We start from the raw sequence: 17,510 nt of genomic DNA, 5'->3' as shown, positions 1-17,510 counted from the left end.
ACCTTCCTACAGGACAAGCGGGGGCTCCCGTGCCACCGGGCAGGCGTGCGTTCCTGCTCACTGTCCACTGTGTTCTAGAGCGCACTTTCCCTGCGACCGAGTGAGAACTGATCAGGGTGAAACCACCAGCTGGCTGGTTTTCAAGCCGGAGTTTCACGTCCAATTCTCCACTTCTGCTGAGCCGCCAGCCATGACAAAGGACACATGTAGGTTTTCCAGGGATGGTCCCGATGTCCAGTATTCACACCCACTGCCGGGTGACACACTGAGAAAATACGGCCACTTTCTCACGATGAGCATGGTTTCGGCGGCTCCCCTCTCAGCTCCCGGCTGCAGGGAAGGGTGGGCAGGGCAGACACTGGGGGGCCCAGGGCATTCATGGCATTGGGCCAGCACCAAGAGGCCACCATCGACTCTGGTCCCCCCAACCCTCACCTGAGGTCAGTGTGATTACCTCAAGTGGCAGGTGCACTGGGTTGAACAATCTCCCCCAAATTCATGTCCACCCAAAATCTCAGCATGACCTTATGTGAGCGAGGATGTTTGCAGATGTGATCGGTTAAGTCGAGGTCACACGGGATTAGGGCAGGCCCTAAATCCAACGACTGGGTCCTTATGGGAAGAGAAGACAGACACACAGAGATGATGGCCACACGAAGCCGGAGGCGAGAGCCTGGGGAGAAGCAGACACAAGCCCTAGAGTGTCCAGGAGCCCCCAGGAGCTGGCAGAGGAGGAAGGACAGTGCTCTGGAGCCTCAGGAGGGAGCTCGGCCGGCCCACACCGGGGTCTCAGTGCGCTGGCTCCACACGGGGAGAGAGTGAACGTCTGTGGCTGTGAGCCCCCGGTTCGTGGTCATCTGCCCCAGGACGCGCACACAGCCGACAACGAGGGTAAGCTCGGGAAGGTCAGGAGCGGGCTGGGCTCCCTGGGCTTCCGAGCCGTGGACCCAGGCCCCGAGTCTCAGTCCTCCTTCCGCCCCTGCGGTGCCCTCCCGACCGTGTCCACTTCATCTAGAGCTTTCCCCCATCCCCGCTCACAGGCTGCTGACGACCATGAAAGATCTGAAAACATCCCCACTTCTACCACATCCAAATTAGTGTCATTACAGGGAAGGAGTCCAGATAAAAACACCCAAACCCGGGAAGCACCCAGGAGAGGCTGGGCACCTCTACGAGCAGCCCGCAGCACCAGCATCTGGCCCGGGGGCAGCCCAGCTGCGAGAGGACCGCCGACCTTCCAGACCAGGCCAGGCTCCCCTCCGTGGCAGCTCCAGCTGCCCGCAAGGTGCCCACTCCCGGGGCCGTGTTTGCCTTTCTCATCAACCAAACAAAGCAGGAGAGATGCACACGGAGCCTCGGGAAAACGGGTCGGGACATTCCTCCCTCCGTTGCCCGAGCGCGCCGGCGCGGGGCCGCCGGGGGAGGGGGATGAGTTACCGCGCGTCCAGCTGCACCAGGAGGTAATAAAATGTGTTGCTAAGAGACAAGTGCCAAAGAAGTTCATTAAAGGACACTTTAAACCAAGCTGCCAGACTCTTCTCCCTTTAAAGGCTACTTATTTGGTCCTGTCCCTCGTGTTTATAATTAGATTGACAATATGAGGGCGGCAGTCCCCATCCGAGCCCACTCAGCAGAACCTGTTAATAAAATAACTTGAACAAGGCACCGACTTCGGCCGGGGCACGCGGTGCTGCAGGCCTGTTTTATTTGCGGGAATAGACTTGAGTTCCACTTACTTACTAAAGGAGAGCTGAATGTTCCTGAAGAACTTCACGGCCCTCAGCTGGGCAACTGACTGTTTTCCCCTAACGGGGGCTGGGTCGGGGGGTGGGGGGTTCTCTACGGTCCAGAACTGCCATCTCTCGGGGCTCGCTGTCCTAGCCCCTGAAGGTTACAGAAGCTGAGCGCTCAGTCCGTGGACGCCACGTGAGATGGTGACCGGGGGAGAGGGAGGCAGGACACTGCTAGATCACGACCCAGTGAGACGGAGCCGTGAAGGGACACCAGCCCACCTCAGCTAGGCCTGGGTGATGAACGATGAAGCAGCAGCAAGCGGGGCTCGGGGAAGGAGCTCAGAAAGGCGGTCAGAGGACGCATGGCGGAGGACATGGCTCGGAGCTGGCTGCAGGAGTGCCCCCCTGGGCCAGCAGCGTTTAGAAAAGGCCTTAATGCGTGCACGACCCACGTCTACCCCGCACGAGATCTCACAGATGCAGACTTTCTGGTTCCTCCGGAAGTGTCAAAGGAGAAGGCTGCACGGGGCCAGGCCATGGGCTGATGGGGGATGGGCGGGGCCGGGCCACAGTGTCTCCCCCCTCCAGAGGGCAGGGCATGGTCTGTGCAGGGGTCCCAGCCCTCAGCAGCACCACGCACTGCCTGTGGGTCAAAGTTTGTGATTCTGCGTTAGCGAGCGTCTCGGACTGGAATGAGGCAGTTACGGAATGCGTGATGAGCCTTAGCGTTTCTGAACAGGATCTCAGCGTAGGGAGAACCGGCCTGGTCTCCCCTCCGATCGCCATTGGTTGCTGCTTCCCGTTGGCTGATTAGATGCTGGTTTGGTGGACAAAGGACACAGAACCACCGATTCTATCCTGGGACAGCGCATCAGGGAAGTTCTCCACACTTGGGGAGTTAAAACTGCCCGTCTGGTAACTTGCAGTCTCTATTCAAAATTCTGCCCCATGGAAGGTCTGCTCCCTCTTTTATTTATTTATTTATTTATTACTTTATTTAAGAGAGAGAGAGATCACAAGTAGGCAGAGAGGCAGGCAGAGAGAGAGGGGGAAGAGTGTTCCCCGCCGAGCAGAGAGCCCGATGCGGGGCTCCATCCCAGGACCCTGAGATCATGACCTGGGCCGAAGGCAGAGGCTTAACCCACTGAGCCACGCAGGCGCCCCAGGGCGGCTCCCTCTTACACATTACAGCCAGTCGATGATTTAAGGGCAGGGGTCAGTGGTGCTGGAGAGGACAGCCTCCCCCCACCCTGTCCCATCAGCTCCCTGACCCCCCTCACGCTTACCTGTCACTCTCTCCCAGCCACACCAGCCTCCGCTGGAAAAGTCAGGCATGCCCCACCTCAGAGCGTTTGCACAGGCTGTGACGTCTGCCTGGAACACTCTTCCTGCAGAGAACCATGAGGCTCCAGCTTCTGCAGGTCCGTGCCCCACAGCTGCCTTCTCAGTGAAGGCCTTAAGTCACGGAGAACTCTGTCACCCTGCTCCCTTCAAGCCCCCTCCCCAAGCTAAACACCCCAGTGCCTCCCCCCCACCGCCACATCCCAGCTCCGGCTTCAGATAAGGTGGCTCCTTGTGACCTCCCTGTGACAGGCCCACTGGCTGGAGCCACAGCCGTGACCACACTCAGGACGTGGTCTGGTCTCTGGTCTCTGGTCTCCGCCCACAGTGATGCCCACAACTCTCAGGTCTCCTCTCCCATCAAGGCGGGATGAGCCCCTGGAGAGGCCTTCCTGAGCACCTGTCCCCTCGGCTGTGGCAGCTGGGAGGGGCTGGCGACGCGGGCATTTGGGGAGACTGTCAGACTATAGTCTCGGCGGGAACTCTGGTATTTAACCGTGGTGTGTTTCTTACCGCCCAGACGAGACGCATTAATCACAGAGAAGAGTTGGTATCACTGATTGTAGGAGATGCGGCTCGTCACTTTGTAACTTGCATCTCACGTTAAATTCTGGATCACAGTCTCTAATATGTATATATTTTTAATTGCATTTTCAAGTTCATTTACATGCGCAGATTGGCTTTCCGCCTGAATGACATCAAAGAGAAACACATCTCCCTCCTCCCTCTCTCTCTCGCTCTCCCCATGTGCCTTTTCCTCTTTTGTGGGGCAAAAAGCCTCTCCCCAGATCCGTTGCAGTATCACCTGGGGCAGCCTGCTGGCGCCCCCCAGGGAGACCCCAACGGACCTCTCCCAGACCTCTCCCAACCGCTGTTTCAAGTAACTTTTTGCTGCTTCCACACAAGAGATGAAAAGGCAATCCTGGCTTCCCTTCAAGACGACTGCTCCCCTCATATCACAATTTCTTAGCACCTTTTCCATTTGGGAGAGTGACTCACCCCACGCAAGCCACCATCAGTCTCTGAAGGCGGGAGTGTGGGTGGGAGTGCGGGCCGGCGGCCAAGGTCATGGACAGCCCTGCAGGGACTCGTCCTGAACCAGCGTTTTGAAGCCCGCCCGCACCAGGGCTGCGATCAGGTTCAGTGAGATTCACAACATGGCAGTCCTGGAATGGGCTGGTCCTGCCGGCGCTGCCTGTCCCCTGCTTGTGCCAAATGGGGGTCACCTGCTCTTAAAGTCTAAGGACGGCTCTGAAACACCCCCAGGTATTGCCCCAGGGTCTTTCCTTGGCGGTCCTGCTGTCAGAAAGGACATCTTGTGCAAGAGTCCGGCACGTTACACAGCGGACCCCCACCAGGATGCTTCCCCAAAAAACCCTCCGATGAAGGAAATGTGACTGTTTGAACAAAAACAACACACAATTCTTGCACAAATATGTTGTGTGGTTGGGAAGACCGCCATCCCCTGGGGCTTGTCCTGGCTCCTGGGTGCCATCTCCAACTCCCCGTTCAGGGCCTCAGTTTCCCACATGTGACACGGGGGCTCAGCAGAGGTGCCCCGCAATGCCCCCCCATGCCAAGTCTTGGGGACACACATCCTAACTTTCCACGAAATCCCAAATCTATGACCCAGTCCCAGCTGTGGCCGCACCAATCCTTGGAGACAACAGCAACCCAGAGGTTTCCGTCCCAACAAAAAGCCCCCTACTTCTCCATGGCAATAGCATCTTTGGGGTGCCGCCAACCTTTGGCTTTGCACATTATGGTCGATCAAGCGATACTGCAAAGAGCTCCGTCTAACTCCACTGCCCTGCTGCGTGCTGGGAGTTACACCACGCACCTGGTACTCGGGTCCTCAGGACAACCTTGCCTGGGAAGCAGCATTACCCCCACTTTGAGATAAGGACTCGGCCACCTGCCCCTCCTATTGTCATTACTTGGAGGCTCAGGAGCCACTCAGCCTTGGACCAAAAAAACCCTAAAGTCCCCCGGGGAAGCACTTCTTCCTGCTGTTTTAACAAGACCAACACAGGTGCCAAGCGAAAGGAAAAAAAAGTGAAGTGTGGCCCATCTGAGCCCGCACAGGACGCCTGCTGTTGGCCATCGGACACTGAAACCAGGACGGAGCTGGATGAGCATCTTCTCACGGTGCTCTGGAAACCGCTACCACCAAACAATAAGCCACAGTTAAAAAAAAAAAAAAACACAACTTAAGGAAGCAAGTCTCTTCCTTTGGAAAACAGAAGCCGTTTCAAAATGAGAAGATGTCTCCTCATGTCAGTGAGGACTAACCCTGAAAACAGGAATCCCAGCAGCCAAGCCAGAGGGGGCCAAGGTGGCACCAAGAGAGTGGAGGGCACGGCCCCGGGGACTTGCCACCCAAGGGTGGGGAGGACAGTGTGCTTTGGGGGCCAGCCCGAAGCTCGGCTTCCACGCTGCAGAGACCCTTCCCTGCACCCAGCCTGCCACCCACTCCCCATCCCGGTGCCCCAGGCAGAGACGAGATGCAGAGCCAGGGCCCTACCAAAGTTCTAGGACCTTGTACCCCAGAGTAAAGGTCCCGCTCATCATCACGGACCGGCTACCTCAAATTCACCGGCGCTTGTCTCTGATGTGCTAATTCCACGCAACTTCTATCTGAACGCACGCCCTGGCCACTTCTCTGAGTCGTGGCATGAAGTGCGCTCATCCCTCTCCCGACCACTCCAGCGGAGAGGTGAGGACCATGAGGCCCAGGCTGGACAGCAGCCCCGCCACTCACCGCCTGTGTGATGTCAACAAGCCCCTGACTCTCTCTGGGCTTCAGCCTGCCCTCAATTAAATGGAAGTTAGGAGCAGGCCTTTCCCAATGAGCTATGTGAACAGGGAATGGGTCGGTCCAAGAGAGCCCTCGGAGGGACTCGGCTCAGGCTAGCCTCGAACAGGGAAGCTGGGACTCAAGATGGAGAACAGAGGACGGCCAGGCCCCGCCTGCTGAGGACCCAGGGCTGAACGCATCGTCCTGCTGAACCCTCCGAGCACCTCTCCCAGGTCGCTTCTTGTGCACTTACCCTGTGCCACGCTCTGCAGCCTCATTTGTAAGGGGCTGTGCTCCCCACGTTACACCCACTGAACGTGCAGTGGCCACAGGAGGGTGGTGTGAGGTCTACAGCTCCTGTCCGTCCAGTTGGAAAGCTCGTGCTTTTTAACCTCTTTGTTACGTGCCTCTGGGAGGCAGAAGTTAACAGCCTTCTTGGCGGCCCTCTTCTGGAAGGGAAATCAAACCCAGACTCCTTGTTCCATCAACAACGTACATTCTGAGCTGCATGGCCACGCTGCATCCCCTGCAGAAACCCGCCACTTCCACTAAAGTCCGCCTGTGTCTGGGTGGGGTGAGGGCCTTGGAGGCTGAGCAGACTGATACCCGTGCCCCCAAACAGGCCTCCCTGCCCTCCAGGTGTCACCGACACGTGCCAAGACTCTGCTCAGCGGCAGGAGCCCAGGCTGCCGGGGAAGGCGGGCGCTTTCTCAGGCCCAGGGCGAGCTCCGGCGGGTGAACAGGCAGCGGCACCTTCAGTGTGGGCTCGTCCAAGTGATGCAAAAGCAGCAGCAAGCCCGTGACGTGGGTCCTGGACAAAAGTGTCAGAGGAAAAACTTGCTAAATCACAGGGCTAATCATCATAGCCGGCAGCTCTAATGAGGCATCGTGGGATTACCAAAGTTATTATCAGAGTCATCTCATTGAAAAAATTCAAAGCTAATTGAAATCAATTGTACAGCCCCGTCAGCAGCTGTTTTAAGAGGCTGAATATCAAAGCGAAACTTGGACTGGCTGGAGAAAAAGGCACAGCTGATGTCCAGCTCTACCGGGAGCCACGGGGCAACAGGACGCCCTGGCTTGAAGAACGTGGGGATCAGGGAACAGTCGTGAGCAGCAGTGCAAAGGTGGCGCCCCCGAGGCACAGGGCAGGGCTCAGTAGGTGTCTCCTCTGGTCTCCGGTGCAAGGACCACAATTCCCTTTGCTTCCTGGTTGGGATGGGTCCCGTTACTACACCCACTTTACAGACAGGAAGCTCATGGCAGCAAAATGACTCGTCCAGAGCAACTCAGCCAGATGCAGGGTGCTAGGTTATGAACGGTGGTGGGGAACTTTAGGGTCTCTGCTCTTGTGGCTACGGGACATTTGACTCTACAAAGCAGGGGCCTGTCGGAGATGAGGCAGTGGCTACAACAGAAGGCCCCATCTCGGTGGTCCTAAGCTGTTTGACCTTGGGAAGCTGCCCTTCTCCAAGCGGTCCAGCAGGAGAGATTCCCCTGTCCGGCCTGCCCCAACTCATGGGATGATCCTGACTATTAAATAAAAAGACAGCATCAGAGAGGTGATGGGCCAGACAGACCCGCTGCAGAGTATGGAGCAGCAGATAGCCACCTCTACGAAGTTTGTCTCTCTGCTTCCCTACAGGTAGAAATGTCACCTCCTTGGAACGGTCCTCAAGCACCCATCAGAGCACACCCCCCACCTGCCACCAGCGTTGGTCCAGCGGTTGAATATCTCAAGCAGATGCCTCACCAGGCTTCAAGGAATAGGAAACCGTGGGGACACCTGTCTCCCCAGGGATATGTGGAAATGTTTGCAGACAATGAAAGCACTTTCTAAGTGTAAGGAGCCTTACAAAATGAGACGTCCCCGTTGCTAATAACAGCGCCCCACCCACCATCCCCTCCACATCCCCAGCACTTGGTGGCTGCTCATCCAAGGCTCATGGAATTCAACCGAGTTCTTCCCGAGACAGACGTGCGCTGGATGATGCCGAGTGTAGGAAGCACGCGGAGGCACGGTGAGCTTGGTGCGCTTGGTGCCCGCACCGTGCAGGTTTATGCGGGTTTCGGGCGTCTGTGCGCACAGAACGCGTCCTGCTCTCAGCCACAATCGAGGACGGGGCGGAAAGACGGGGGCCGGGGTGGTGAGACCTTCAGATTCATACTGTGAGCCTTTTTCCAAGCAAGCATGTGTTGCTCTCACAGTAAAGACTTTTCTGAAAGCGCAATTCTTATCTTCTCACTGATAAGAGAGCTAATGAGAAGAACAGCGATCACCACCTTACTTCGTTACGGGTTCACTGCAGGAGAACGGCAATCGTTCTCTTAGCTCGAAAATGAGTCCCTCATCTTCAGTGCGGAATCCCGAAAAGTCAGTAACTGACGTCACATACGGGTTACGTACGCTTCGTGTATGTATTTATTGATTCAAATTAACATACTCATTACTTACTTTGCTTATCATATGCTCCGTAGCCAAAATAAAAGCAGTAACACAGACAGAACCAACAGATACGTGCATATGTACGTGGAGGTACACACATATATTTGTTTTTAAATCAACTGGCCAGACTTGCCAACTAGGTTTCTGGAAGCGCCACGGCTCCCAATGAATTTCTCAGCTCGAAAAAACTCTGGTGAAGGCGGGAGGAAGAGGACCCCAGCGGCCCCCGGCCCTCGCAGCCTGTTAGGTGCTGGTCGCCCAGGGCTATGGGGCAGCAGGTTCCCAGCCTCCTCCCCCATGTCATGCCCGGACCCCATCATCCGTGTGAGATCCTCCCTGCGCAGGTGACAAATACCCGAAGAGCTCATATGGCCTGGCCGGGCCAAGCAGGGAGGCAGGTCAGGCTTCCTTGTCCCTCCTCCCTTCCCATGTGCCCAGCACCATTCCTGGGGCTCTCGGCCTGTGTGCACTAACAGCCCCGGGCTCCATCTAAACCTACAGTGTAAAATCCAGGCCTTCATCCAGGCAAGTGATGCCTTCCTTGCTCTGGTCCCAGCTCGCCTTCTCTGATGCCCTCTCCTGCTGTCTGCCATGGTTTTACTGCCAGAAAGCTCACAGCATCTACAGGTTTCTTCAAGCCATTGTCCTTCAGCAGGCTTGGCCACCAGCTTCTCCTGTCCACAACCCCAGGCGTCCTCGAGGACCCCTCCCAGAACCCCCTCCAGGAAGCTATCCTCAGTCTCCAGGCCAGGAACAAGGCAGGTGCTCCCACAGCGGGACTTCCCCAGAACTCTTCTGGGCTCTTCTGGAAACACGGTTATCTACGGCTCCCTCTTTGGTGCGGTTTCCAAGGGCCGGGAACTGGGCGTCTTACTCGTTTCTGTCCGCTCCTCTCAAGCATACAATAACCTGCCATTTATTGCACGCCTACTACAGGCTGGGGATTCGGTGAATCACTACTAATCCTCATGCCCGTCTTGTTACAAGGTCTTCTGCTCGCTCAGCAAATGTGCAATCCATCCCTACGGGGCACTGCCTTGAGAATACAGGGTCAGAGGAGAGCAGACGGGCCCCCACCCTTCACAGAGCTTACAGTCCAGCACAGAGCATAGGAAAAGAGAAACAACACCCAGCACTCTCTAGAGGCAAGGAGATGCTCACGGTGCCAGAGAAGCTGCTGAAAAGCAACCACGGAGACAGCGCTGCATGTGTAGGAGGGAGATGGGAGTAATGCCCTGAGTGCAGATCAAGAACATACCAGAAGGGGCAAGAGGAGATGCAGTATGTTATTCATGGAAGGAAACGGCCCAAACACCATCAGCTGGTAAACGGCCACGCAGACTGTGGTCTCTCTGCACGATGGAATATTATTCAGACACGAAAAGGAATGAAGGGCCTCTACCTGCTACGGCTCGGATGAGCCTGGACAACGCTACGCTCAGGGAAAGAAGCTGGTCGTACACACCGCACGTCGTGTGATTCCATTCACAGGAAACACCAAAAATAGGCAACTCTCTAGAGAAAGAAGGCAGATCAGTGGCGGCTTAGGGCTGGGCGGGGGTGGGCAGCCAGTGACAGCGTTCTTTTTGAAAGATGAAAATGTTCTAAAATTGATGGTGATGACAACTGCAAATCTCTGGGAATATATTAAAAAAAAAAAACACAAAACACTTAATTGTGCACCTTAAACGGGTGAGTGATACACTAGGTGCATTATACTTCAATAAATTGTTTTGGGTTTTGTTGGTGGTGGGTTTTTTTATTTGTTTTTCGGTTTGGTTATTTATTTATTTATTTATTTATTTATTGGTTTTTATAGGGGATGTATTGTAATCTTCCAATTAAGAGATGATTGGGGAGGGACCTGGGTGGTGGAGGGGGGAGGGGGTAGCGGAAGAGGGACTCTAGGAACAGGGCTCCGGTGAGTGTGGGAGGGACACGGGCTGCTGAGGGCAAGGGTGGTGGTGAGCCAAGCCAGGTGGAGGCTGCCACCCTAGTCGGTACTCTTCCCTACAGGGGACAGAATGTGGAGCTTTGGGACATTTTCTCTTTAGCATGTGATGATGCTATATCAGAAGCGTGACAACTTCCAATCGAAGTCAGGAAGCCGAAAATTTACCCTCCTGGATAGGGACGGACTTGAAGAAACTCTTGGAAAACGGCTCTGTCCTTTTACCGAGGGACTGCAAACAATCGGGAGCTTTCGGAATAAAACCCAGCCTGCAATTCTGTCCGGTGCAGTCCCTCCGGTGCCCACCGTGGCTAGTGAATCATGGTGAGGACATGATTCAGCGCCCGGGGTACGTGCCACATACATAATACCTTTCAAGAAGACAGTTTTATTGCTGCACTTAAGGACAGTCCCTCAGAATCCAGAGTCCATCAAACCGATGGATCCAGAGGTATGAAAGGCCCCCAGTTCACCTCTGGGCGGGTCCCTCTCTCACAAGGCCACACCTGCGCAATCTGCAGTTAACACATGGGGCTCTTCTCAGTCTGGTGAAGCTGAACTTCATGAAGTTGAGGTCTGCAGACGCCCGGTACACGTGGCACCCAAATGTCGTGCTGAGAGCTCCAAAGAGGGAAGGAAAAAAAAAAACCAACCAACCCAGTACTTATGATGGGTCTGTTATTTACATGGAAGTGCTTGTTGCTTGACAATTTAGATAAAAATGTTCCTGCCTCTCTGCGTGTGCTGCAAATTCATGGCGTAAAACCACTGGAGCAACTAATGGAGTCTTCACACATCATATCTCCTTAAAGACGAGGGGTCCGTCCTCCACTGGAATTCAAAACCTTGGCAGCCAGGCGCGGCCACACCTGGGAAGGCGGCCTGGACTAATGCAGCTCTGACCAACTCCCCACACCTTTTTTTTTTTTTTTAAAGCAAAAAATATGAACTCTGTTTTCAAACAGCAAGGTTCTATGGAAGCTGGCTTCCTGGTTATCCCCTCATCCACCGATGGTGGGAGACACACTGGAGAGTTATACAGGATTTGTATCTCTCTACTTCTGACCAACAACCAACCTATTTACTTCTGAGTCCTTGATAAACATCTTTAAACACTTGTTCATGTTTCTAGAAATCACTGAAATAATTCCAGCGTCAAGGGCATGAATGGGAAATTGATGGCCCGGCACCAAAACATATTACTCAGCGGCTATCGTGTTTGTAACAGATGTGGAGATGTGGGTAACGGGGTCCTCGGTCGGTTCCCTTTACTACGTCGCTCGTCACCCGCATGTGCACTTTTAATGGAAACTTAACCTTTACAGCCCACATTGCAGCCATTCCAGGCGGGAGCAGCACAAAAACACGTCTTCGTAAGTGTAAATGGTCTGAGTTTCTTCCTGAGCGAAGCCACAAATGAGCACTACCTTTCATTTTATGTTGAGTCAAAAACAAACTCGAAAAGACTGGCCTTTCCCTACCTGCTCCCACATTTCGGCTTCTCCCGGGGAAGCTTCCGAAGTCACCAAGCAGAGCCCCGCTGCTCCTCTTCCAGACCCTGGGTGCAGCCCAGAATCACCTCCAAGGGCTTGTGCATGGACCTTTCCTCAGCCGAGCTGCCAATCACCACCAAACTCTCCCAAGGAGGGAGAGACGAGTAAATGTTAAGTCTACCCAACTCATTTCATAGGTGACCTCTGAAAGATTTCACCTCGGAGCTGGGGAGAGACCAGGCAGCTTTATTAGCATGCCGCACCACGGCCTCAGCCCCCTCCCCTCCCTCTTTTATGAGCCCTTGTTATATAAAATGCCACAAAGGGAAAAGGGGGGAAAAACAGACAGTTCCAAACACAAGTTTCCATGGCCAGGCCCAATGCTGGCTGCTTACCAGATGTTATATTTAGTCATTTAAAAAAGAAACATTTTTAAAAGGCCAGAGAACAAAAGTTTTCCTTGTTTCCTTTCTTTTTGAACACACACTTCACACACACAAAAAGATGGAGGTGCAGTCCTTTCGCAAGCATCTTTCCTTCCCCGAGTTCAGATTTAAAGGCAAAGGCAGCCTGGAGTCGGACAGCTCCTTCCCCGAAGCTGCACCGGAGCCTCCGAGCAGAATTTTCAAATGTTTCCCTCAGCCTCATCTAAATTCCGGCATGACAGATAATAAATAGCTACTCATTTACTATCATCATAAAATTTTAAACAGCCTTGAAACAGTTGCTACAATACAGACGAAATGATCAAACCCAAGCTCTGAAAAGCCACTCCAAATAGTGAAACTATTGCCATGCAGAAGCACACATAAAGACATTGTTGCCATAAAAGCTGCGGGATTACTGGATTCTCTCTCCCTCTCCCTCTCCCCCCTCCCTCTCTCTCTTAAATCTTCCACTCAGAGCCTAAGAGTCAACAACTTGCCGTTTCACCCAGTGAAAAAAGGGCTTAGCAACCCTCAGCTATCACCCCGTGCGGGATTTGATGATGGGGATTTTTTCTTAAAAAAAAAAATAAAGTATCTGATTTGATTCTGCACAGTGATTAAACATCTTTGTGCTCAGCGAAGGGTCTTCCAACCCCTCCCCCTCCAAAAATGGCATCAAAGCAATCAAAATGGTAATGCCGGGCCTGGGTCCCCTCCCCCCGCGAACTCCCCGACTTCGCCGGGGCCGCGCGCCGGACCCCCCTCCGGCGGGAATGGAAGCTTCCACGCCCGGACGGGGGCGCGGGCCAGGCGGGCGGGCGGGCGCGCGCGGCCGGGGGGGGGGGGGGGGGGGGGCGGCACCGACAGAAAGGGGTTAATGCATTCGTCCCAACCCTCCCGTCCAGCCGGGCGCCCCCGACCAGGCGCGGACCCGCGGGGACAGCCATCTTTCTTTCCGCAGCCCCCGGCCACCTCCTCTCCGCACGCCCCCTCCCATCACTTTTCAACTTTAAAGACTCGAAATTTACACCCGGCTTCCGAGTTCTCCGGCTCCACGGTCGCCGCCACCCCCGCCGATCTCGTCCACGTCTCTCCCTCCACCGAAAACCCCTCCGGGGAGGGGCCATCGGATCGGCGGCCGGGAGTTGGGAGAGGACGGAGGGGGCCACATCAGCGGCCGCGGAGGGGGCGGGGGCGACGCTGTCCAAGTTTGGCGCTGACGGCTGCGGCCGGCATTCCGAAGGAAGCGCGATCGATGGCCAGGGGGTGCGGCGGGGCGGGGGCGGGCCCGCGGAGGGGAGGGGCCGCGGGGAGGGGCGCCGGCGCCCCCGCCCCCGCCAGCCTCGGAGCCCCGGGAGCGCCATTGGCTGCGCCGCTCAAAGTTCTCGGCTCCGGGCGGCGCGGGGAAGGGGCGGGAGCGCGTGTGCGGGGAGCCGGGCGAGGAGGGGGAGGAGCGGAGGGGGAGGGGCGCGAGCGGCGGGGAGGGAGGGGGCGGGGGCGCGCGGCCGGCCGCGCTCTGGCGGCGGCATCTGTTCGTGGTGCTGAAACCCCGAGCGCTGAGCTCAGCGCAACTAAGTCACAATGGACAACTTTTCCTCCCCGGAGGGGCCGGGAGGGGGGTCGGCGGCCGTGCCCCACGCCGCGAGGAGCTCCTCGGGTGTCCCAATCTACGCCTGGAGGCCAGAGGCCAAAGTTGGGGCAGAACTGGGGGGTCCTGGGGGCGCCTTTCTTTTGTTCCCCGCGAGCTGGCGTCAGGTTCCGAGAATAAAAAGTGATGCTGGAGAAGTGGAGGGGAGGGGGGAGCCCGGAGGAACGACGCTTTAAATCAGGTTTGCAATGGAATCCAGAAATCGCTTCCAAGGAGTTTGGTATCCAGGCCTGAAATAGCGACCCCCGCCACCCCTACCCTCACAGCGGCGTGAAGTGGGGGACACCCAGCCGGGAGAAATTGCTACATTCCAAAAACATGTCCACCAACTCAAAATGGACGCCGGGCTGCTCGCCGCCTTTTGAGTGCAGCTTCTCTCTTTCGGCCACTGCCGGAGCCTTGCTCTCCCCCCCTCGGCCTCCAAGAGCCCGGCTCTTTCTTTCCAGAAAAGAGGGGGCGGGTAACTTTGAGGGCTGCAGACAGACTCCTTTGGGAGTCTGAGCGTGCGGCGCCGAGGCCGGCACTTTTTAGGGTGCTGCCAAAGTGCCGGGCGACCCCTCCTCCCCACCGCGGGCGGAGTTTGGGGGCGCAGGCTCCAGCTCGCTTACTTGTTTGTCGCTGAGCGCGGCGATCCGCGGTTGCCTTTCGTGGAGCTGCTTCTTGAGGTCGCCGTTCTGCGGAAACACGGAGGAGCGGGCTCAGGCCGGCCACCCCGGGGGGTCGAGTGCGCCCGGGGCCCCGCGGGCCGCAGCCCCCCCCCCACCCCCGACAGCTCGCGGACCGGGCTGTCCGCAGCGCCCCAAGTTCCCCGGGCCGCGTCCTGCACGCGCGGCGGCCGGGCAGTGCCGCGCGGGGCCGCTTACCTGTGGCTGCCGCCTCATCGGGGCAGCTCGCGGGGCGGGGCGGGGGCCGCGGCCACCCGGCGGCGCGCCCCGAGCCGTGCAAGTTTGCAGGCAGGGGTGCGTGTGCGAGTGAGTGTGAGTGTGACTGTGTGCCGGGGGAGGGGGGAGGAACAAAGAGCCAAGTAAACACGGCGAGTCCGTGTCGAGCAAAGCTCATAAATATTCAAGTCGCGTCCTAATCTCCCCAACACACACACGCGCACGCCGCAATTCCGCTCGGGCTCCGGCCGCCACGCCGCCGCTAGCCCGAGCAACAATCGCCAAAACTACTTTTGCAAACTGTGCCGGGTTGCACGGGGCTGGGGGCCGGGTGGGGGCTCGGTGGGGGCCGGGTGAGGGCCGGGTGGGGTCGGTCCACGCTCCCACACAAACACCCCGGGGCAGGCTCTCGAAGGGGCCCCTTCCTGGCACCCTCAGTCCTGCAGACCCTGCGTGGAGAAAGAGAAGTCGCGGGGCTCGGGTCCCACGGGGTTCGGACCCCACCCCCCAAACTGTGCAAGATTGCGAGAGAGGAGGGAGGAGGAGGAGGAGCTCGGGGGGCGGGGGGCCGGGCTCGTAAAAACTCCCCCCGGCCCCGGGGCAGGCTGGAGGAGGAGCCCTCTCCGGGCACCTTCAGCGGTGGAGACCCTGCGACGACGAGGAAGAGGACGCCGGGCTCGGGGCCCTGAAGCCCCCCACTCCTGGCTCGGGGCCCCCGGCCGCCTACCTGGTGGCGCGCGAGTTCCACGGCGAGCGCCTCGGGCCGGCTCTGCAGCTCCATCCCGGCAACTTGGGCAGCACTTTGCGCTCACTTTGGCCCCGGCTCCCGGGAAGTTGCGCGACTCCGCCGGGGCGGGAGCCGGCGGGGGCGGACCGGGCGTCCGCGGCGGGGGGCGCACACGAGCCCCCTCCCCCGAGGCCGAACCGGAGGGAGCCGGTGGGGGGCGAGTCTGGCGAGGGGGAAGAAAGGCGGCCGGGCGCCGCGGCGCCGAGCTCGCGGCCGCTCCAACTCCTCAGGCCGGCCGGCAAGTTGCGCCGGGTCCCCGGGCCCCCCGCGCTGGCCGGCGCATGGCCCCCAGGCGCCCGGGAGCCCCGCGCAGCCCCGCGCGCGCCCGCCCCGCCGCCGCCGCCGCCCGCGCGAGCCGCCGGCCGGCAGGGACTATATTTCCTCCGGCGCGCGCCTGGATCTCGCAGGGCCTCGGCAAAGTTGTGCCTCGGCACGATGCTAATTCGGCAGTGCCCGGATGGAGCGGGCCGGGGCGGCGGGGGGCGGGGCCGGAGCCCGCCGCCCGCCCCGCCCCGCCCCCGCCCCGCCCGCGCGTGCGCACTGCGGCCCCGCCGCGGCCCGGCTCCCCGACCCGAGAACAAAAGTGGCGGCGCGGCGGGGCGCGAACTGGCCGGCCCGCGGCGGGGGGCTTCGGGCCCCGGGGCCGCTCGGGCCGGACGCCCCGCCGTCTCTCCTCCCCCGAGCCCAGCCGCCCGCGGGGCGAACGGGCGGCGCAGCCTGAGGCCGGGTCGTGGGTACTTTCCGGTGGAGGGTAAAATGCCCGTTTCTTCGTTTCTTTCCTGCCCCGGCGCTCGGGGCCCTTCTCTGCCCGCTCTCCCGGCCTCGGGCAGCTCCGTCGCCGACTTCACTCACGTCGCCTGCCGGCCCTCCCGCCGCCCTGCACGCCCCGCGGCTCCCGGGGAGGTGGCGCTCGTGCGGAGGCCGGGGTCCCCCTGCGCCCCAGGCCCGCCGCGGTGTCTGGACGGGACGAAGACGGGTCTCCTGACCGTCCCTGTAGTGGCTTTTCACACTCACAGTTAAACTCTCGACAGATGTCACCAGACTTTTTTTAAGGCTGTTGTTAAAAATCGTAAAGGCGCCCGGTCGATGTGACATGGTAGGAGCAGCCGCCGAGGTCGTATCCCCAAACTCCCAGCCCACGGCCCGGAGGGGACTGTCCCAGAGCCGATGTCTCTGGCTCGTGAACATCCCAGTGCTTTGTGCCCTGCCCCGGCGTCCCGGTACCTTTGGAAGACACTGGGGGTTGGGGGGACCGAGCAGTCTTCTCTCAAAGGAAACGTTTAAACTGATAAATCATTATAGCTTCATATTCCTGCACAGCCCAAGAAATACCTCGGCTCACACAATCCCCCAAAGCCCCATTCGACATATGGCCCTCATCCCATGTCACTTGTGCCATCAGAAGTTGTTGGAGTGTTTTTTCAGGTCAGGACCCCAGCGTGGCTCTGGCCTCTGTTCAGGCTTTTGCCAAAAGTGACTTATGTGTTGGTGCCTTGGACCCCAGACACCAGGGGCCTCTCATCTCTGACCCCAGCACTAACCTTTAGGAAAAACTCAGTAATGAATCGCCGGCGGGTCATCCAACGCCAAACTAATGCGTGTTCTAAGTGGTCATGATCCATTTGGTCTAGCACGGACCAGGGACAAGCACGGTTCACCGAATGCAAAACAAAAGGTCTGATGCTGGGAAGAAGTTCTGGCTCCTTCCACTCTGGGTTCAGCCCAGCTCAGGATGGCATCCTCCTGCTTCAGGGCTTTCGTTGGCCCCGGGCGCCAGTTGGCCCCAGCCTGGTAACGTGGACGGCCCCAGGGAGCAGTGTGTTGCGAGAGCCTGGGGCAGCTGGCCAGTGTGAGCGCATTCCTACTGTAATCTCTGTAAACTTCACTGGCTTTTTGGTAAAGATTTATAATAATCTCATTGGCCATGTATGTAATTAAATCAGCAGACAGGACTCTCAGGTCGTCTGTGACCCAGGTGCGCGCTCCGGCAGGTGCCGGCTAGAGG

At 58.0% G+C, this 17,510-nt stretch overlaps 1 protein-coding gene across 1 annotated transcript in view; it reads right to left on the bottom strand.

Annotated features, from left to right (window-relative positions):
- Positions 1–15,946, bottom strand: part of PHF21B (PHD finger protein 21B) — an 81,333-nt gene extending 65,387 nt beyond the window's left edge. The window contains exons 1-2 of the mRNA XM_004771132.3: positions 15,446–15,946; positions 14,446–14,511 (exon numbers count right to left, since the gene is read on the bottom strand). Coding sequence (XP_004771189.1) covers positions 14,446–14,511; positions 15,446–15,499 — 120 coding nt within the window. The 5' untranslated portion in view covers positions 15,500–15,946. The remainder of the gene's footprint in view (positions 1–14,445; positions 14,512–15,445) is intronic.
- Between the last annotated feature and the right edge of the window lie 1,564 nt (positions 15,947–17,510).

The sequence above is a fragment of the Mustela putorius genome, unplaced genomic scaffold, assembly GCF_011764305.1.
Source record: "Mustela putorius furo isolate JIRA1106 unplaced genomic scaffold, ASM1176430v1.1 tig00000738_pilon_pilon_pilon, whole genome shotgun sequence".
Lineage (NCBI taxonomy): Eukaryota > Metazoa > Chordata > Mammalia > Carnivora > Mustelidae > Mustela > Mustela putorius.
Note: the sequence above shows the minus strand (reverse complement) of the source record. Positions and strands in the feature narration are given on the sequence as shown.